Source organism: Synchytrium microbalum, assembly GCF_006535985.1.
Source record: "Synchytrium microbalum strain JEL517 chromosome Unknown SmJEL517_scf0004, whole genome shotgun sequence".
NCBI classification, from domain to species: Eukaryota; Fungi; Chytridiomycota; class Chytridiomycetes; order Synchytriales; family Synchytriaceae; genus Synchytrium; species Synchytrium microbalum.
In genome coordinates, this window is record NW_022158353.1 from 231,993 (window position 1) to 253,514 (window position 21,522).

The window sequence follows — 21,522 nt, forward strand, 5'->3', positions numbered from 1 at the left end:
GTGAGCGTGGTGATGGTGGTCCATAACCGTCATAGTCGGCGTGAGGAGCTCGACCTAGTACAAAGTACACAAGCATTCGAATTAGATCCAGCCTGATCTTGGCACACAAATACCATGCGTCTGAGCTTGCAAACCCAAATTCAAACCACCACATAAATTTCATTACCTCCCAGTCGCACTTTAAGCTCATCCATGATATCCGGAGGAGGCATAAAAACTTCTCCGTCATTAGTAAAAGCAGGCTTCTCAGGCACAAAGAGAGCCGGTTTGGCTTGTGGTGGTGGCATTCGCTGGTTTTTGGGTTGGGACATTGCTTTTCGAATCGGACCTCCCGGTGATCGGTCACGTCTACGAGGGCCACCATCGCCCATATACCTCGCTGCCATGCTGATATATAGCAGCTCTCGTCACGTTCTAGGCCTAGTTCTCTTTTAAGAGGTTGTTTCAGCAGGCCCAACGGTCGACTGCGTTTTGCTGAAAAAGAAAGACGAAAACTTTCGGGAGGAGGAATCAAAGCGAGAGTTGAATCAAAAGCGAGATTCGTTTACGCATACACGTCATGAGCTTCCAGGATGGTTGGTTGGTTTCAAGTGGCCATCGGTGCTTTGCATTTGTACGATCGCACAAGTCTGCACGTCAGCAACTATTTTGGAACTCCGAAGCGAATTATTTGCCTCTTTGCGTGTTGGCAGAACCAGCTTCGATATTTTCGCGTCGTTTCCCATCTAGTCCTACTGTTAAACCTTGTTGATTCTCTACTGTAGAGCATCCAAAACACGCCGTTGTTGGACAGGAGGCACTTCTATTGGTTTTTGGATTCGTCATGATATAAAAAGCGTATCAGTTGCCAAAAATCTCCCTCCTTTTCTAAATTTTAGCGGGAGCGTCGCCGAAAACGTCGGGGTTTCCTAATAGCAATCAAGGAGATCAGAACCTCAACATTTACAAGCTCGTTCCAGGCATAAACCTACCCCAACCAGCCCATTCATATGGCTTCAAGTATCTCAACGGCTTGGTAGTACCTAATTCGTTAATCAATGCCATATCTGAATCTTCCAGTATAAAATCCTGGAAATTCTCGGCAATACGAGCTGGAGTAACGGATTTGGGGATCACTATAAAGTACGATTCAGTATGCAGTCAAGAGTGGCAATTCATACTCGGGAAAAAAATCACGAAATCTCATATTATGCACACTCCGCTCCATCACTTACCAGAAACACCCCGTTGAATCTGCCAGGATACGAGAACTTGAGCAACAGACTTGTTGTATTTCTTTGCAATCTTCAGTAGCACGTCGTCATCAAACAATGATGGTGATCGTCCAGAACCGAATGGCGAGTAAGCAGTCAATAGGATGTTGTGCTTTTTGCAAAACGCTAGGAGGTCATTTTGGGGGTTGTATGGATGTAATTCGACCTAATAAAAAGCAGATTCGTGTTATTCTGGAGATGGATGCAGTTTAGTTTTTCTGCTGTAGAGCAAACCTGGTTGACGGCAGGAGTAATTTTCGCTGTTTTCAACAGTTCTTGAATCCTTGCTATTGAAAAGTTGGAGACTCTAGAAACAAAGGGATTAGGTTTATCATACAACTGTAGACAGTGTTTCTTTTGCGCCATCATACACACCCAATAGCTTTGACAAGACCTTTATCAACCAACGACTCCATAGCAGCCCAAGTCTCAGAAATGGGACAATCGTCAATGACCATAGATCCATCAGCATTCTTGGCTGACCCTTTTCCGTCATCGGCCAGTTTGAATGCGATAGGCTAAAAACGATGCGTGGTTTATCAACACGCTTCAAAGTTTCAAACGTTCCAACACCACAATGATACATACCCAATGCATCAAATACAAGTCCAAATAAGAAGTCTTGAGGTCTTTCAATGTAGTCCTGCAAGCCCCTTCAACGTATTCTTTGCGATGACGGTCATTCCATAGCTTTGAAGTGATGAATACTTGTTCACGAGGAACTTTGCTCTCCACGAGAGCTTCTCCGACCTCGTTTTCATTGCCATAGATAGCGGCTGCATCGATGTGACGGTAGCCTGCTTGAAGCGCTATAATTTGGAACGTGTTTGATGGTTGGTGTCAGCGTCAAAGTTTCAAGTCTGTGCAATGCTCTTCAACTGTCGAGTTTCAAGTGTTTCAAGCGGTCGGCCTCCAAATCTTTGAGGCTTTAAGCTCGTATGCTCCCAGAAATGGAGGGTTCAGCTGCTAAGCTTCCAACACTCCAAATGTTTTGATGTGCGTCCACGATGTAGGTGTACAAGACTTGCGATCGGCCAATGCAAACAAGCAGGAAGCAAGACACGGTCAGATACGTACCATTTAGGACGGCTTGCTTGACTTCATTTGGTTTTGACTGCCATGTTCCCTACAACCATTGTTCCGTAAGTTTTAAGCTTTCGATCATGGTTTGAACTCGGATGTTGCTAATAATGTTTACTTACGAGGCCAAAGGCGGGCATAGGCATGCATCCTTTAGCTGACAAGACAAAAGTTCTGTTTAGTGCCATCTCTGTTCTGTTCTACGATTTTGCGTTTTGTGGATTGTTTTGAGGGATGACAGGTATGTGACAGGTCAGTTGTTTTAGCTAATTGTTTGCCGCTGGATGTTATCTTTACACCTCAATCACGGCAGGTACGAATATTCACCCTTCCTTTTACACTAGGCTTCTGTGAGAACCGTCAACATCAAACATGTAAAAAGGAATGCTATTGCCTGTGCGGGCTACCGACCCAATGCAACAAAGTCGCTGTTTACTGCGTAATCAGATAGCAGACTGTCAAGACTATTTGCTACTGCTGGTTTTCTTCCTGGTGAGGATCAGTTCAATCCATGCTAAGAAAACGCGGGGTCAGCTCGACAGTGTGGCACAATGGAGGCATTTTTGGATCCAGAAGAGTAGTATCCTGCGTAAGCAAACCACCGGAATGATGGTGGAGGGTTAGCTCGTTTTGTTAGAAGGTGGCTATTTAAGTCAACCCTGAGTTTCGAAACACCCAGCATAACTACCCGGGTTAGCTCGAGCGCTAGTCTGTGGGTTCGCTCCCGTGCTGGATAAGACTTGCATTGCCCCAACCGTGTGGTGGTTTTTGTTTGGATCTCTTGTAGCGGTTTTGATTGGAGTTGGATGCTAACCACAGCACTCTCTCCCTTTCTTACAACGAGATATTGATGAAAGGCTGGTTGCCATCTGGATATGAAGGGGAGGACAATATTAACGGGAGGACAGGATTAGAGAAGGAGGCCGAGGGACGACATCACGGCTGTTTCATTCAGATTGAAAGCAATCTATCGTGTCCGGTGGTGACGAGTCAGCTCGGATGACCCATTATTGACGGAGCTAGCTCGGCAGTGAGGCACCATAGAAGCATTTCAGATTTAGAGGTGATAGTCACTTTAAGCAACACCAGTCATTGCAGCAAATGCAAATGAGTTAGCTCGCTTGCTTAAAAGTGGCTATTCAACCAACAATCTGAATCTGAAAACGCAGCATACTAATACCGGAGTTCGCTTGGTGGGTAGTTGGAAACAGTTCCCGTTCTGGATAAGACTTTCTTCGCCAACCCTGATCTTTCGTTCTATAAATAATCTACGCTCAAATCATAATTAAACCAAAAGCCAACTCAAAATGTGAGATACACCTACAATAAAGACATCTAGTTTTAAAAGGTTTCACAAATGCGACATATGCGACATTTATACATGTAACAACGTTTATACATGCGACATTTCAAATATAATTATTACATCCTCCCCACCACAACAACACACTCCTCCGACCACCAAATCCACCCACCAATTCCCACACTCCTCCTCTTCATCTCCTCGCCTCATTCCCAGCCCTCCTCATGTTCCCCACATTCTCAGCCACCCGCTCATCAGCCCTGTCCAGAAACGCCTTTTTCTCCAGATACCCGTCCTTATTATGCAGTTTCAATTCATCCGCAATCCCTTCCTTGGACACAAACTGCTGCCAGTCCAATTTTGATTTCTCGAGGGATGTCAGCTTTTGGACTTCGGCAGCGACGCCATATTTGGCTGCTATGGCGTCGAGGTCTATGCGTTGGCGGCGGGGGAGGGGTGGTTTGGCGTTTGGGTCTGCAGGGATGGATGGGGTTGTGGTTGTTGGAGCAGTTGGTTGGGTGGGTTGGATTACTGTTCCTGATGCCGAGACGCTAAGGAGGTGTTAACATGTGAGTTTATTATGAAGATCTGCAAAGCTTTTTTTGGTTTAGCTTACGCGAATTGCTTGCCAGCATATTGATACACTTTGGTTGCTTCGACGATTGGTTTGGTTGGATTTGTTGCTTTAATCGATATCTAGCAAGGAGTTTTTCACAACGTCAGCATCGCGAACAAAACGATCGTGCATGCTCACCAATAGACACTCAACTGTTCGTGTCTTGCCATCCCTATTAACAGGCTGATTCATTTCCATCCATAACGAATCCACCAACTGCTTCCGTCTAGCATCCTCTTCCTGTTGCAGTATCGAATGAGATTCATGCCGCTGCTCATTCTCGTCCTCTTCATCTTGTATCTGCCGAGTTGGTTTTGGTGCTGGATCTGCTTCACCTTCGACTCGCAGCACTGTTTGTCTGCAATAGTAAAGAATTAGTAAAAATCGAATAAATGTGAACATATATACGCAACAGACCTCAAATTTTTAACCTTGTCACCCCCCTTTGTCTTGCGTGGTCGTTTTGATGTCTTTTTGCTGCTACCACTACCCTTCTTTGTCCTCTTTCTCTTTGCACTGGTAGATGATAGTGTAGACGCGTCTTCTCTGTCTGCGACCTTGTCGATATGGTCTCCTTCTTCGTCGTCTTCTTCGGATAGGTCGAGTTCTTCGCGTGCATCTATTAACGTGAATTTGTTAGCGTCAAGTAATGTAATGACGCAAGGGTGTAAGTACCTTCAATGTTGAAATCCTCGTCATCGTCATCCGACGAATCGGCATCGTCTGTTAGGGGTGGTTTTGCTTGAGCTGACATTGTCGCTGTTTTATCGAGTTTGGAGTTTGAGCTCTGTGTGTGTGTGAAGAGAAGAGACAGAGAGCGATCAAGTTTCAAGTAAGGTTGTTATTCTCACGCGTTATTTACTCAAAGTTCGAAGTTCGAAGCTTGTAAATTGATCTAAAGAAACGTGTTTTTGAAGCAATCACTTCAACATTTGATCATTTCGACCATTTACAAGACGGAAGCTGATCAGACACATCTCATTAGATACCAGCAGCCCTCATAAAAGGTAAGATCGCTACATAAAAGCTCTCATACAAAGCCATATCTTGATCCCACGGTCGGCACCCTTAAATGACACAATTTGTTTGACTGACTAGAATCATCTTTTCAATCGCTACCATTCTAGCACCCATACGCAGATAGATCTATACGGGATCTACTAGATTCACTCATCCGGGACTCTCCTCCGACTACATTCAACGAATGTCATCACAACCGACAACCTCATCAAACACAACTGCTGTAAGCGACTCCAAGCCCAAACGAAACAGGATAAAAGAGACATGGGCTTGGATTTCTGCACAGTGGTTTCTGTTTGCTTTGGGGTATTAATGCAGATTTGGATAGATGTGATCGCAGACATGTGCTAACTTGACTTCTTGTAGAGCATCGATCGGACTCGCAGCTGCCTTTCCACGGCTAGGACAGAAGGGAGGGTACATTCGATCAGAGTATAGTGTCCATTATGGAGCAACGGGGATCATCTTCTTGCTGTATGTCCTTGATTGCTGCCGTTTTTTTTTGTTGGTGCTGCCAGCTCATCACCCACCATGATCATCGTATCTGACTCTTACAACTCACTTGTATTCTAATAACACTCTAACATCATCTCTTCACACAACAGATCAGGCCTATCACTCAAAACATCCGTCCTAGGCAAGACCCTCCTACAATGGCGAACCCATCTCCTCATACAGCTCTTGTCTCTCGGCGTATTTCCAGCTGTCGGCTTCGCAATTGGCAAGATCTTGCTCGCGCTGGGTTACAATCAGGTGCTGGCGCATGGACTTATGATTGCACTTGGTATGATCATCAAAGTAACATGCACAGTGTTCCATTACTGACTCTTTGCTTGTGTTGCAGCAACTCCAACAACGATCGCTTCAAACGTGACAATGACCAAGAAGGCTGGTGGTAATGAGCCTGCAGCGTTAACGAATGCCGTGATGGGGAATATTATTGGTGTTTTCTTGAGTCCGGTGCTCATCATTGCATTTACTGGTATGTCGTATAGAAACCAAGCAAAAAACAGACAGAGCGAAAGCAGAAAGCGCATCTTATCAACGCATTTCACCTCGTCTACACCAGGAGGTCCATCAAGCGGCACATCCTCCTCCGTCCAATACGGCGCGATCTTCCTCGACCTAACATACACGGTCGTAATCCCTCTCGTAATCGGCCAAATAATCCGCTTCCTCTTCTCCGATTCCGTCGAATGGCTACAAGCACGCATCAAATTCGGAATGATTTCGTCTATTTGTCTCCTCTTGCTAGTATGGGCGGCATTCTGTGATACTTTTGCCGGTGGAAGTACGAGTCTGGTTGGGGGTGCTGATATGGTGGTGGTGATATTGCTGAATTTGGTGGTGTTTGTGAGTTTCTCGGGCGTTGCGTTTGGGATTTCGAGGGTGAGGTGGTTTGGGTTTACGCCTGCTGACACTGTAAGTTGCAGTTGTGATATTCGGTTTACCTGTTTTTGCGCCGTGTTGTTTGCTATCAGAACAAAAAAAATTGCTGAATTGAATGTTGACGACAAAACTAACCCACCACTCCATCTCGACCAGGTCGCCATCGTAATGTGCGCCGCTACAAAAACAGTATCCCTCGGCGTGCCCCTCATACAAGTAATCTTCGCCAACGACCCCACAAAAGGAATCCTCGCAATCCCACTTTTAATGTATCACGCAATCCAACTCCTCATTGGTGCCATATTCGTAACGCTCTTCCAAAAATGGATTCAGAAACTCAGTATAAAGGCACGAGATGAGGAAATGAATTTAAAGAATGTGTCGTTGGAGAGCGTGGATGATGGTGTGATGGGAGTTGATGAGAGTAGTAGTGGTGCTAGTAGGGGAGAGAAGAAGTCGTCGGACGAGGAACGGAATGAGATTAGTGACGTTGATTTATCAGAGTCGAGAAGTGGGAGTAGAGAGGGGGATAGAAAATAGATGGGGTTAGAAGAAGCATACCACGTACAGTTATAATAGGTTAATTAATAATGAAATAGAAGTTTGATTCTGATGCTAGGTGGGATTGTGCTCTTTTGTTGAAGCTGGTAGATATCAAGTACGAAACATATATTGGGGAAACGCTTGTGAATATTCAACACCAAACACCCCAAAACTTTTCAAGTGAGCCTATGCTCAATCTCTTGAAGCACCTCCATCAATAAGAACTTCATCTGAGTTGGCGAAGAGAGAAGGGAACACAGAACTTGGGTGATTCCCCCCAAGAAGGGGACATTCCCTGATTTCGAGTTACGGCTTGGACAGCTTTTTTCGACAATCAAGTCAACAAAATAAACACCCGAACGGCCTCTATAATACCACGACATGGATTTTCACTTTTGTTCATTTTTCTCCTCTACACAAAAATACCTTGGTGATGTTGTCGTGAATTATAAAAATGACGAGGTGCCGTGTCTTCAATCGCCAACCAAGAGATGCTGATTTGTATATATACCAGACCCGGTCACATCGATCAGTGGGTATACTTATCAGAGTCCTCGTAGCGTCGAATTGCAAACAGCCTGAGAGGAGAATTTGATGGGGTTGTCCATCAGTGTTGATGATCAACACCACAGAGAGTATGTCAACGATAGAGTCTCACGAGTTTTACATCCACTTACTCACTGAGGTAGTCGCAGCTCTTACACTGCAAAACATGACTGGTATGGATTCATCAATAGCCGTTCATCGAGGCTACGGAAACTGAAACAGCAAGGCATGCCATTTAGACACATACAGCGCTACTATGCAGCACGATAGCAGGCCATTGGCTTGCATACCCACGAAAAAGCGAGTTCTCGTCAGCTGCCTTGCAAACACAGCACATATGAAGTGTGGTCAATATCGAAATGTTGTGTACGTGCATGTGTCGCAGTACATCCAATTTATCGGCGATCGGAATTGTCTGAATTCACTGTATGAGGAATTGCTGGCTTCAAGAGCGTATGGGCTGTTGCTGTGAGTGGGAAGGCGCATGATGTTGGGTGGGAGATTGGGTTTAAGAAGGATAGCGCTGCTAGGAATGGTACTGAGGATGTTGGTGGTAGCAGTGTAGATGGTAGCAATGTATCTGTGTATCACAAGCTTGTAATTGGCGTGTTGTTGAGCAATTGAAAGTCCTTCAAGTCATAGGGTGAAGATGAAAGTTTCCGTCCAAGTCAGCACACAGCGGACTTCATTTCGATACGACACTTTAAATGGTACACTAGTGCAATGACATAGAGGATTCCTCCACACAAGAATTATGCGGTTATGGTGGACAGAAAAGCAACAAGAAACCACCCGTCGCTCAAGGCCATCGAGAGGACAGAGAGATCTTTCTTTGGCAAGGACTCATAGAATATTTAGATACGACTAGTAGTCAGCATCCTGTAGCGAACAAGTCTCAAGTCGGTATGTAAGAAGCTCCCCAATGCGCGTTCTGCATAAGAGCTAGTTTGGTTGACTCAAAGCTACTTCTTGTCATAGTCTATTGCCTGTTAATGGTAGCCGAACAAAACTCACTTCATTTGCAGAAGCGTGGTCTTCATCATTAAATAAAGCTTTTCAACCATATTAAATACAGTAATATAGCGTAGAACGGCTCACCTGATCAAGAACCACTTCCCTCAAGCTAACTCGTCGTTCAACTGACCTATGTGACTGCGAAGAAGATCAAACCCAAAAGTTCACAAACATGACAGCAATTTTTATTCATACGTTATAATTTTTATTCATACTAACTTTGAGATCTCACGGACGCGACATTACACGCGTTGCTGTCGCTTACAATTTGGCATTCTCATCGAGTGCAATGAAGATTGAGATTCTTGGTTGTTTGTTCACCGCTTGTGACTAGTGGAGATGTTGAAGTAAGGAATTGTCACGTCTGAGACGTAAAAGTTGGGTGTTACCTTGTGTCCTTTACCCCATGTATCTTCAACGAGAATCACGTCTAGAAACAAGACTCAGCTATCAGAATCACGACTTGAAATGATACCGCTGCAGTTAAATGCCTACCTCCAGTAACGAAACGTCTCGTAGTTCCGTCGCTCTAAGGACATATCCGTGAGATTCCAACAAAATTTCCCAACAGTCGGATATCATACCACAGTGATATCAACACTCCCATTAGCCATCAGAATAAACTGCTTTCGTGGCGCGTGGTGAAAGTCGAAATCATAGTCTCCTCCTGTGTGCTAAAACAACAGAGGGTGTCAGCACGTAGTATCCGTCACATGTAAAACACAGGCTTACTCTGAAGACAACGCCCTTGGTAGCAATCATTTTACTCATTGAGCCAATCATTCCTTCACTTTTGAGTGGTATTATTATGTCTTCGAAATGGGATTCGCCATCTTTGGTTGGATACACCCTAATAGTTGATGTTTGGAACGGTGTCAGCGTTTGACAGTAGACGTTGTGCGAATTTGAGAATAGTCGAGTACTAATTAGCACCTGGTGACGTTCATGGTGGTCTTAAGCTCTAATGCACGAAATGGTAGGTTAGCTTCGAGACACGAAACGTGGACGTGGAATTGTTTGGTGAAAACAAGGGGCAACTGTAAATGTCAGCGTACCTGTGTACTTATATATGCCTTAAAGTACAATACGTCACGTCCTTCACGTTCCTTTAACCTGTGTCTGTTCAAAACACGCAAAGCTTCAATACGTTACAAAACAATGCTCGCTTCAACAGCTCTGCAGGCGATCGCGTCTGGGACGCTCTTATACTTCCTATCAACGTATGTCCTACGAAAATTCCTCCCAAAACCAGCATCATCACCATCGTCTTCACCACATCGAATATACGTTGCAAAGACAACACATGCACGAATACGGCCTGTGGGACATGCATTTTCATATCCTGTACTATACATTGCAGTAGATCTAGACCATTGCAATGAACTCCCGTGGGGCTGGGTATCGTATAACGCATTTGGACTGTTTAGCATCTGGGATGCTGATTTCCTTGTTGACGATGAGAGTGGTGGGAGGATTCTACGTGTTGAAGAATCTGTCAAGTGGGATACGAGTAAGGCAAGATCGGCTAGTGTCAAGCAGAAGCTCATGTCGTGTTTGGACGATATGGTATGTACAGGAGTATGCCCGCAGCCAGCAGAACGATCGAAGCTAGATCGAAGCTAACACATTATTTTAACGCAGGGTGTTGATATTAAGTCAGTAGGCAAAACAGTGCTTGTTACAACGCCTCGTTTACTGGGTTACTCGTTTAATCCTTTAAACGTTTACTACTGTTATCACGTCGATCAACCAAACACGCTGCTCTGTGCAGTTCTAGAAGTTAACAATACGTTTTCGGAACGGCATGTGTATCTTTGTGATGATCGGAATAAGATGGAGAAGACGCGGGCTGGGTAAGAATCAAAACTGATGTTCCACTATGTAATGTGTGGTGTTTTACCCCGCTTCGACCTCACACAAAACACACACTTCTTAGATACACATCGTCACACAGCATCACACGATCCTTCCACGTATCGCCATTCAACAACCGATCGGGAAATTACGAAGCTCATATAGCACCCTTGCATGAAAATCAGTTTGATGTGTTGCTGAATCTAGTGAAATATGAGAACGAGGATGCGAAGCATTTAACGGCGAGGGTGTTTGGTACGGATGTGTTTGGGTTGAGTGCGTATTCGGTGCTGTATTCGTGGATTCATGTTGGGATGTTGACGGTTTTCTTGACGGTGCCGAGGATTATGTGGCAGGTATGAAAAACTGTGGCTTTGACGGTGTGGATGCTTGTTGTCGGTTTTTTTCTCGCCCTGCTAAATCATTGTTACGTTTGGGAGGAGGGAATAAGCAGTTAAACAATTGGAAGCTCACAGCCATCACTGTCTCATGTAGGCTTGGAAGCTGGCATACGTACGAGGCCTAAGCGTATACGGCAAACCACACCCACTATCACCTACTTCCAAATCCTCAAAAACGATTATACGACAAGTACCTACCACCTTTGAATGGTAATACTTCTTCGCAGCTTGCTTTTTTTCTCCCCCACTCACATCTTACCAACATAGTTACGCCATCGAACGTGTCTTTCGCCACATCGAATCCCTGGATTTACACACCGCAATACGCTTCCATTTCCCAGATTCTCAAAACACGGTCATTGAATTATCAGGCCGCGATAGCAAGCCACCAATAGACATTACGATAAACGCTTTTGGATTCTTCTCGGCAATAGTATTGTCAGGAGATATAGGTCGTGCCCTAGCTACATGTTACGTGACGGGAGATTACGTCGTATCGGATTTACGTGCTTTTCTCTCACTCCTAAAGTCACCAATACCACATGATATAAACCAACCAGAAGCGCTCGTCACGAAAACACGCAGATACCTCTCCCAACACACTATCCCAGACACGACATTCTCATCCCTTGGGACACTGGATTACAACATGACATACCACGATGCCTATACAATCATATCCGAACTAGTGCTTGAACGACTGACATCGTACTGGTTTGATGGTACTGCATCGTTTACGTGGAATCCGTTTAGGTTGCATGAGAGGATGAGGGTGTATGCGCAGGATGTGAAGACGGGCGTGCTGAAGGAGGTTTGTGAGGTTGATGAGGTTATGCCAGGACGGAATGAGAGGAGTCGGTTCTTGGAGCTTTATAGAGCTGCTGCTGGTGCGGGAGTTGTACGAGATTTAAGTGTGGGAGGAGTCTGTGAGAGTGCTGCTGCAATATAGCGGAGAAATAGAAGAAAATTGTATATCACAAATAGTATAGAGTAATAGTGAGGACCTCAACATTGTAAACGATCAATCCAATACAGAAGACTTCGTCGCGAGAAAGCCATTATTGCATGTCTATTTAACGAGCACTCTAGAAAAAGTAAAACCGTTTCTCCTTCCTCATATACCCATCATTACTCCACTTGCTCGTCAAACTCTCATTCATCTGCATAAAATTTCTGCGATCAGCATGCTTGTTTTGTTTGCCCTGTTTGCGCTGGTTGCGTCGCCACCATACTGCTCCTCCCTACATGCACAAAAGAAAGAGTCAGCACCAAAGGAAGAGAAATTGGTTTCGACGATGATCACATCAAATTGATGTACGCTTACGATAATACACGGAATCCCAATCAGCAGTATAACAATCAGCGCAACCATGCCGCCTGCGATGGGCACGTAGCATGATCCGTAGCGGAAGTTTGCACTGTTTGGACATGCGGTCAAGTAAGTTGCTATGTATTCAACGATTCATTAGTACGATTCATAGAACAGGATGCAAACAGACTGGTGCCTTACTGTAGTCGATACATCCTGTCCCTGGACAGAACCCACACGATGTGTTTGATACACATGTGCCACAGTCAGTTAGCGATGCACATGTTTGTGCTATGTGTGAATTATATTGTTAGATTTGGGAAAGAGTGCGTTTGATCCAGTGATTTATTGGTATACCTTTGCATGACGTGACAAGTAGTATGAAGAGAGCGATAAAAGATGAGATTATATTTCGTATGGCCATGGTTGATATTTTGGTGGACGTACGGTTCAGATCCAGAGGTGTTTTCTCACGGCGACAAAGTTTCGGGTCTTGTTGCGAAAAAGTGGCTGTTGATGTCAATCACATCCGTATACTGCGCTTGAGAATTTCTTGGTTGGCGACGAAGGCTTGGAAGAATCCATACGATATATCCACATCTGGCGTCCTTCTGCCTCACTGCATCTAACTTATAATCATGGCAGGTAGAAATGTCATTCCCAACAATAACCATACCAACCCCGACCAAACAGCCACAACAGATCAATCAAGTCCAGGCTCATCCGAAGACTCATTCCATTCCGCAACTGAAACTCTCCCCACTCCCATTCCCAACACTACAAACTTCAAGCATCTAATAGCAACCATACATCAGAGTCAGCCAAACGATGATTCCGAAGCACAGGAAACAGATGCGTTGTTGGATGGGCACGAAGTTGTAGAAGATCAGAATGTGCACATACCAACTGGATCGTTGGGATCGTCGTTTCTGAGTGTCTCGAATACAATATTGGGGACGGGAATGCTTGCTATGGCAAGTATATACTACTTTCACGTTAAGCTCTATCTTTAGTATAACTAGACAGCCTATTTCTAATTAGCCATCAGCAATCGCATCACTCGGCGTCGGTCTCGGCGCGATAATGATTACTGTATCTGCTACATTCGCTGCAGTCGGCTTGACAATGCTTGTATCATGTGCACACAAGATGGGGATTCCATACCGTCGCACATCGTCATTCTTTACGATTGCACAGGCCACGTACCCTGCTGCTGCGAAATGGTTTGATGCTGCTGTGGCGGTGAAATGCTTTGGAGTGTCGGTGTCGTATCTGTTTATTGTTGGTGATCTGGTATGTGCTTGTTTTATATGAGAGTTTGTAATTGTTATTGACGCTGTTTTTAGATGCCCAAAGTCGTATCAGGTTTCGCACCGACCACACCACAAGACGCATTCTACGCCACGAAACTATACTGGATTTCCATCGGTGTAGCGCTTATAGCGACACCTGCATTCTTCAGGGACTTGTCGTCGCTACGATACACGTCAATGATTGCATTGTCGAGTGTCGCGTATCTGGTTGTGCTGGTTGTCACGCTGGCCTTTAAGCCGTTAGACGGTATGCCGCATAGAATGAAGTGGGAGGATATCGTGTGGTTTAAGATGGATGTCAAGTTTTTCACGGCGCTCCCTATATTGGTGTTTGCTTTTACGTGTCGTAAGTTTGCTGGTCGTTGTAATGAAAACAACATGAATTGATCTTGTTTATATATATTTTTCGTCTTTAGATCAAAATGTGAGTCCGTCTCTACTACATTATATTTCTATGCTTTTTGAACGATTTTTCGACGTTTGATACTTAGATCCTGACAGTATACAACGAACTACTCGGCAACACGCCCAAACGAATGTCAATGGTGATATGCTCTGCAGTACCCATGGCATTCTCTATATACCAAGTGATTGGTATTACTGGATACGTCACTTTTGGACCTGATGTGAAGTCTAATATCATTGCGAATTGTATGTGGTGCTGCTGTGTTGTCTCGATGTTTACTGAAAACTTCCTTCACACATCTCCTCCTATTTTTGGCGATATTCAACTCACATTGCTTCTTTTCGCTAGACCCAACAAACAGCCCATTCGTAACAGGCGGCCAACTCGCAATCGCCATCCTAGTCCTGGTCTCATACCCGCTCCAAATACACCCGGCACGAGCATCACTAGACAGGATTATTGGACGGCGTGTCGATCCAACGAGCCCTATACCCGCACTACGGTTTACCGTGCTGACGACTGTACTTGTGCTGTCTGGGTACCTGCTTGCAGTGTCTGTAAAGAGTCTTGGATCGGTAATCTGTCAACAGATTCCTCATGATGTCCACCCAGTTTTTTTGCTAACGGTTTTTTATTACAGATACTGGCATTCGTAGGCGCAACAGGGTCAACAACCATATGCTACATCCTGCCTGGACTGCTGTATCATCGGTTAATGCTCAACATGGATCCGGAGAAATCGGTGTGGGCGAGGAGAGCAGCGTTTGGGATGGCAGGGTTGGGACTTGTTATTATGATTGCATGTTTGGCGGGACAGATGGTGCCACATGGTGGTGACGTTGCACCGCATTTCTTTACGTATTGATTGATGTATTGTGGTGAAGGGGTAATAGATGTCATAGATGTGGAGGTTTTGGGTACAGGTTTTAGGTTATGAAGTGAAATGTGTCGAGTCATGTGAGCTTTTTGGTACGTCCTACCGAGACGTATTTGATTGTTACTTTGGATTTTTTTTAGTTTTCTGTTGCTGATATCAAGGTCGGGCTCGACGCTCAACCTCTTGATGATTTGCCACAAAAACAAAACCTGTCCAAACCAACAAGATAGCTATGCCTGAAACAATCCATCTAGTAAGTTCCCAACATCTAATTGAGTAAAAAGCTCTCATTCTAACACAAAATCAGACAGACATTCGCACTAAACAGCAACCAGAGGCCGTCAAATAAGTACTCATCACCTTTTAAATGCTTCTCGCCCATCTTGAGCTCTCCCTTAATGTCCCAAAGTCAAAGAAACCCACGTAACTTCATTTGCATCTGGCTTGAAAATTTCTTCTCAAGACGATGCTCATTTGCATATCATGATGCTGTGTGTGCTTGTTGGTTTGAGAAGAAAGGAGTCTACTGCTGTGAGGAAGACGGTTGAGGTTGATGCAAGAGGGCTGTTGTGGAGTTCTTGGTTGTTGTGTTCGGATGGTGATTGCACAGACGGTGATGCACTCAATGCAAATTCGAGTAAAACCAAATGCTCTTTTTGCAGGTCCCTTGATTTTCTTTTTTGTCGTTAGAGCAAGATGTGATTTTCTGTTGCTGAGTTTCTCTGATTTTACTCTTTGCTAAACACCTTCGTCGCTTAGATTCCGACAGGCTAGAAGGATTTACTGGGCAAGTCCCCCTATATGAATGTGATTCTCAATGTGGTCTGCATTACCTCTATATACCAAGTAATTCTAATCACGGCATACGTCACTTTTCCACCTGATGTGAAGTCTAATATTATTGCTAACTTTATGTGATGCGGTTATGTTGTCTTGGATTGGTAATCTTCGCCACTGATATTCTTGATATTTTTGCCAACCGGCATTTGTAGGAGCAACCATATGCTACATCTTACCTGGATTCCTGAATATCATTTTTTGATGCTAAACATGGATCCTGAAAGGCCCGATGGACAAGGATGGCACGCTGGGCATGGCGGGATTGGACTTGTGACACAGAGAGTTCCACATGGTGGTGATATTGCTCCGCGTTTCTTTGCCTATTGACATGATTTGGTGGGGGACTCATTTTATGGCTGAGTTAAGGTACAAGTCTTGATATTAACTAAAGACACGTACAAGCTGACTGTTCGTTTTTTGTTACTAGAGCAAACAGTCCATTTGCAAAAGGAGGCCAGCAAACAACCGCTATTTTAGTCATGGTATCATACCCGCTCTACATACACCTTACACCAACTTCACTAGACAGTATTATTGGACGGACTGTTGATCCTGCAGTGTGCAATACCTGCTTCACGGTTTAGTGCTTTGACGACTGTGCTAGTGTCATATGGATATCTGCTTGCTGTGTTTTTTAAGAAGCTTCGATCGGTATAAACTTGCAAATGATTCCATTCAGAATAGGTACCGTTATTTTTGTACCAAACAATTATTCACCATATTTCAAATAAAATTAAGCACTGGTGTTCGTAGGTGCAGCAGGCTCGAATTATGTTGAATTCTACCTCGCCTGTTATATTATTGATTGATGCTGAACACAGATCCGGAGGAGTCGGTGTGAGGAAGGGGAGGAGCACTTGAGATGGTGGGGTTGGAGACTCGTTACTATGCTTGCACGTTTATCACGATATCTAGCTCCAGCTCCTGGAGATGCGACCCTTCGGGTTTGAATGGAACATGAAATGGACGGTTCATAGAGGTTGCAAGGCAGCCGCAAAACTAATTTCTGTTGTCATGAGCGTGAGTTTAAAGATTGTAGTGAGCGCACGCGTCAATACACGATTTATCAATTTTTATGTGATTCTTTCCGTTGATTGTTGTTTAGTTTCATGCTGTTGATTTCTGTTCAGTTTCGACACGTCCATTCTGTCACGACAAGCTCTGCAACAGAACTTTTTACAAGCGAGCAGCAAGAGGCAACGATGCCTGAAAGGATCAATCTAGTGAGTCAGCAGTCTTTATACTGAACTACCAGCTACAATTTTACTTACACAAATTCACACAGACATTAGTGCTAAACAGCAACCAAACACTCAAAAGAGTAATCATTACACCCAAACTCCTCTCAACCATCTTGGAATCCTGCATCAAGAAATTCCCAGCAGTTAAGAAGCCACGTCTCTTCACCCCATCTGGGTCTGAAATAACATGTCAAGAAGATGTCGATTTACACGTTGTGAATCAGTGTGTGCTTGTTGTTTCGAATGGAGAGAATTTTATTGGTGTGAAGAAGGCGGCTGGATCTGATGATGGACGGGTAGCCGCTGTTGTAAGGATTATCGCGGATGTGTCGGATGTTGATTCAATAGCTGTAAAACAGTTGGAACAGACTGCGAGGTTGCCTGGTGTCAGGTACGATTTCTTCAAGTATTTGATTTCATTGGAGTTAAGATGACCTTGCGCTTATCTGGATGTGCGAGTTTCACTGGTTTACGGACAAAACAAAACATTCGGCGACTGACGTTCTTGGTTTTCTTTGCATAGATACGCAATAGGAATGCCAGATTTACACGCAGGCAACCAATTTCCAATTGGTACCGTAATCATAACTGAAAACTTCGTCTACCCAGCTTTAATCGGTGGTGAGTTGGTGGAGCTTAAAAAATAGTCACGGACTTGCTCGCCCTATGTCTGTAAACCACTAACACGCATTCTTATCACTCCTTAGGCGACATCGGCTGTGGAATGTCGTTATGGACCACTTCAATACCATCTCACTCCATAAACCCAGCCAGACTAGCTTCCAAATTGAGAGATCTGGAAGGTGCTTGGGATGGTGATGCTAAACAATGGCTGTCTGAGAATTCACCATCGTTTTCAGCTGAGGTTGAAGAAATGATGAGCCAGTTCCATGATAGTTTAGGAACTGTAGGGGGTGGAAATCATTTCGCGGAATTACAGGTTGCTGCTAGTATAGTTGATCGTGAAGCGTTTGAGAGTTTGGGACTTGTTGAAGGTATTTCTCAGTACCCAAGCGGGCTTTTTTGCTCTCACTCGCGAATCCCAACTTTTTTTATCTGGGTAGGAAACGCATGCTTGCTAGTGCACACAGGCAGTCGTGGTTTCGGAACCAAAATCCTACAATCCCAACCTCATGGCGGCCTATCACCAAACACACCAGAATACACCTCATACATATCACTACACGACGCAGCACTCCACTACGCCAAACGAAACCGCGACCTAGTGGCGCACCGCTTCCTATCATGCATCAACGCCTCATCAAGCGCCACCCGCGTAATAGACATTCACCACAACAACGTCACCCACCAACCCATCGGCGATGAACAACTCTACATGCACCGGAAAGGAGCAGCACCAAGTGATAAAGGCGCGATCGTCATACCCGGTAGTCGTGGTGATTTGTCGTATCTTGTGGTACCGACAGCACAGGGACTCGAGAATGGGTTTTCACTGGCTCATGGTGCTGGACGTAAACTGACAAGGACTGATGCGTTGATGAGGTTTAAGGACAAGTATCGAGGGGATGCTGGGAGGGCTGCGTTGGAGAGGACGGCTTTGGGGAGTGTGGTTGTTTGTGATGGCGATCTTGTAAGTCAAGATTGATGCTTCGTACACGTTTTTGGCCCGATGAATGTATATTTAACATTCCGTTTTTAGTGGTATGAGGAATCTCCAGAGGCTTATAAGCCTGTTGAAGGGATTATAGAGGATTTGAAAGAGTATTGTCGAGTTGTGGCAATCTTGAAACCGGTTGTTACGTACAAGTTACGTCGAGAGTAGCAAAAGCACAATATTAGTATATGGTAGTTACTTTGTATATTAATTGTATTTAGCATGCAAACGCGACTTGAACTAAATGAAACTTTCTAAATGACGACTTCTTTTGAATTCGTGATTGCGCCAAAATAGACCGCTATATACCGTACATTAATTGGCAGCTGGTGTCAACACACCCAACACATCCTCCACAATATCACCCAACACACCCAAATTATAATCCGTCATATTCCCACATGGAGCACTAATTAAAAAATCAGGCCCAAATTCTGGCAATGCATCATGTTCCGGTATCTCATCTGGCAATACGACTCCCAAAGCAGCAGCAGTAGCTAACGTCCATGTTCGCGCACAATTAGGTGAATTATACCCTCCACCACCCAACATCAAAGTCGGGAGCGACCACGTCATGACTTCTCTCACGATAGCAGGGATGGTTTGCACGTCTAGATTCCATCCACCTTTTAAGCGATCGCCAGAGAGGCCATCTGCACCTAAACATAGGACGATACAGTCTGGTTTAAGTGATGATATGAGTGCTCGTGTTATGGGGAGGAAGATACGGAGGAGTGATGGTCCAGATAGTCCTTGTTTTAAGGGAATGTTGAGTGCGTAGCCCTTTCCTTTGCCTAAAGAAAACAATCAAGTCAGCACAAAAAACGCGACGATATTAACTTAACATGCCTTGGCCGGCATCTATTTGTGTACCGCTTCCTATTTGAGAATTGTCGTATGAGATGCTCAAACAGATTGAGATGCTTCTAGCGGTTGAATCGATTTCTTTTGCATTTCAGAAAAACACAATACCTGGATAAAACCCAACATCAGCACGATGGAAACTCAACGTCGTAACCCGATTACTAAACAGAAAAGCCTGCTCGACACCATCACCGTGATGAACATCCACATCGATATACAAGATTCGAGAAAACTTGGTTCGTAGTTCGAGTATTCCTAGCACGATATCGTTCACGTAACAGAATCCAGCGGCTTTGTCTCTATATGAGAATTTGAGGTTTGACGATCACGCTTTTTTTGGTTGGTTAAATTGGAGCATACCGTTGAGCATGATGCCTCCCACCATCCCAATGAATAGCAGCATCACAAGTTCCAGATACCAGTTGTTGAGCTGCTGTGATTGAGCTCCCTGCGACGTAACTGCAGTACTTGGTAAGGCCTGGGAAGACTGGACAGTCACTACATTGGGTGGGGTGAGGAGTTTCAAAGTCTTGTTGAAGCCGAAAAAAATACGGCAGCCGATTATACGAGAGCGAGATCCTCAATGACCACGTGATGCGAATACAAATGGCGGGAAAGCACTCACTGTTCAAGTCCATACTCTTCAAAATCTGCGGCATTGACACTAACAACTGACTGCTCAGCTATAGTCAAAGATTTCAGGTACTCGGCTTCATGAAAGGCAGACAATTGATCCATGGTAGCTTGTTGAGGATGTATAGGTCTTGAGACAAAAAAAAAAGATATGAGCAGCGAGTCAATGTCGAGCAAAATCGAACTTGTACATCCAATATGGCACGTACATCATAAGCGATGGTAGCGAATAAGCATGGATCAGCCCGTGAACTAGTCGTGACTGGTGTGAGAGGTCAGTTCCAAACATGAGGGACATGGCAAATGTTCAGGACAAACACTACGCATCACGTACCCGTCCAATATTCGATGGTAACAGATCCGCTATGTTCATATAATTGTGACTAAACACATATCCGACTCTCCTCTGCTTGTTTGGTGGGTTGATCTCCATAAAGTGAGCTTTTTTGTTGTTTTGACGTTCGTGAGCGCAGTCTAATGGCCTTTTCAACGACACGACACCACCACCACCACCACCGCCTTCCATAGGCCAACGCTCTTATAGTGATCCTGCACGAACTGCCGACGAAGGAGGCGATTCTGAAGAAAAGTCGGTTGATGTTGCATGTGGATGAATTTGGACGCATCCAACATTTGAAGAGATGAACACGTTCGCTTCTCAAAGAAAAGACACTACAGATACATGTAAAAATATTTAATATACGCGACTACTATGAAATTGATGTGAATTTACAGTTGTTCCATTACATAGCCTACAAACAACGAGGTCAATATGTCCACAAGATCTAAGACATACTACAAAGCACCTCCTCTACACACTCCCATCTAAAACTGATTATACCCCAGCCTCGACGCCCAAAACCGTTGCATCTTTGAGACGCCCGGTTTTGACGGCGACGATACCTCTTCCCCATCATCAACATCATCAGCACTAACAAGCTCAAACTCATTCGACACAGGCATGCCCGATCTCGACCTCTGGATAATAAATCCAATTCCAAGCACACCAACTACAAACACACCAATTAAACCAACCACGCCCCAAAACGTGATTGTGCGTGGTGCACCATGTAGTTTCCACAGTGTGGCAGATGAGCCGGGTATACGTGTGAGCCCCATTATGCGAGTCCCGTTGGTGAACGTCATGTATGTTATTGTCCATCCGGCGTCTCGTTGCGGGAGTGGGAACAGGATGAAGGACGTTATGTTGGCGTCGGTTAGTGGTGCGAGATCTGCGGGTACTGTGTATACAACTTGACTCGTGATTGTGCCTGTTGATGGGTCTATCAGGCTCACGTTTGGATGCTGTCTGCTAAATGCGTAGAGCACGGTATTGCCATTCGAGTCATATCCTGGTGTAATTTCCCAGTCAGTCGGGAGTATCCATGACTGTCTCATTGATTCA

At 44.7% G+C, this 21,522-nt stretch overlaps 7 protein-coding genes across 7 annotated transcripts; 4 read left to right on the top strand and 3 right to left on the bottom strand.

Moving 5' to 3' along the window:
* Window positions 1–867: 867 nt before the first annotated feature.
* SmJEL517_g01177 (uncharacterized protein) lies at window positions 868–2,521 on the bottom strand (the record flags this gene model as incomplete). Its single annotated transcript, XM_031167105.1, has 8 exons — window positions 868–908; window positions 972–1,115; window positions 1,215–1,419; window positions 1,488–1,560; window positions 1,629–1,771; window positions 1,842–2,062; window positions 2,331–2,379; window positions 2,456–2,521. The coding sequence occupies 8 exons, from the start codon at window positions 2,519–2,521 to the stop codon at window positions 868–870; spliced, it is 942 nt and encodes a 313-aa protein (XP_031026818.1).
* A 1,308-nt stretch (window positions 2,522–3,829) lies between these two features.
* On the bottom strand, window positions 3,830–5,006 carry SmJEL517_g01178 (uncharacterized protein; the record flags this gene model as incomplete). The annotated part of the gene is made up of 5 exons (XM_031167106.1): window positions 3,830–4,187; window positions 4,253–4,332; window positions 4,391–4,610; window positions 4,670–4,871; window positions 4,928–5,006. 5 exons carry the CDS (start codon window positions 5,004–5,006, stop codon window positions 3,830–3,832), a joined length of 939 nt encoding a protein of 312 aa, XP_031026813.1.
* Window positions 5,007–5,456: 450 nt separating this feature from the next.
* SmJEL517_g01179 (uncharacterized protein) lies at window positions 5,457–7,201 on the top strand (the record flags this gene model as incomplete). Its single annotated transcript, XM_031167107.1, has 6 exons — window positions 5,457–5,578; window positions 5,639–5,746; window positions 5,878–6,056; window positions 6,117–6,254; window positions 6,342–6,694; window positions 6,818–7,201. The coding sequence occupies 6 exons, from the start codon at window positions 5,457–5,459 to the stop codon at window positions 7,199–7,201; spliced, it is 1,284 nt and encodes a 427-aa protein (XP_031026814.1).
* A 2,721-nt stretch (window positions 7,202–9,922) lies between these two features.
* Window positions 9,923–11,968, top strand: SmJEL517_g01180 (uncharacterized protein; the record flags this gene model as incomplete). The annotated part of the gene is made up of 5 exons (XM_031167108.1): window positions 9,923–10,330; window positions 10,406–10,617; window positions 10,701–10,974; window positions 11,114–11,229; window positions 11,287–11,968. 5 exons carry the CDS (start codon window positions 9,923–9,925, stop codon window positions 11,966–11,968), a joined length of 1,692 nt encoding a protein of 563 aa, XP_031026936.1.
* Window positions 11,969–12,966: 998 nt separating this feature from the next.
* On the top strand, window positions 12,967–14,912 carry SmJEL517_g01181 (uncharacterized protein; the record flags this gene model as incomplete). The annotated part of the gene is made up of 7 exons (XM_031167109.1): window positions 12,967–13,323; window positions 13,370–13,621; window positions 13,675–13,987; window positions 14,058–14,065; window positions 14,133–14,292; window positions 14,396–14,622; window positions 14,688–14,912. 7 exons carry the CDS (start codon window positions 12,967–12,969, stop codon window positions 14,910–14,912), a joined length of 1,542 nt encoding a protein of 513 aa, XP_031026734.1.
* A 2,054-nt stretch (window positions 14,913–16,966) lies between these two features.
* Window positions 16,967–18,788, top strand: SmJEL517_g01182 (uncharacterized protein; the record flags this gene model as incomplete). Its single annotated transcript, XM_031167110.1, has 6 exons — window positions 16,967–16,987; window positions 17,050–17,396; window positions 17,529–17,626; window positions 17,713–18,000; window positions 18,070–18,596; window positions 18,666–18,788. The coding sequence occupies 6 exons, from the start codon at window positions 16,967–16,969 to the stop codon at window positions 18,786–18,788; spliced, it is 1,404 nt and encodes a 467-aa protein (XP_031026736.1).
* A 147-nt stretch (window positions 18,789–18,935) lies between these two features.
* Window positions 18,936–20,643, bottom strand: SmJEL517_g01183 (uncharacterized protein; the record flags this gene model as incomplete). Its single annotated transcript, XM_031167111.1, has 6 exons — window positions 18,936–19,414; window positions 19,593–19,783; window positions 19,845–19,982; window positions 20,110–20,247; window positions 20,327–20,379; window positions 20,452–20,643. 6 exons carry the CDS (start codon window positions 20,641–20,643, stop codon window positions 18,936–18,938), a joined length of 1,191 nt encoding a protein of 396 aa, XP_031026735.1.
* Between the last annotated feature and the right edge of the window lie 879 nt (window positions 20,644–21,522).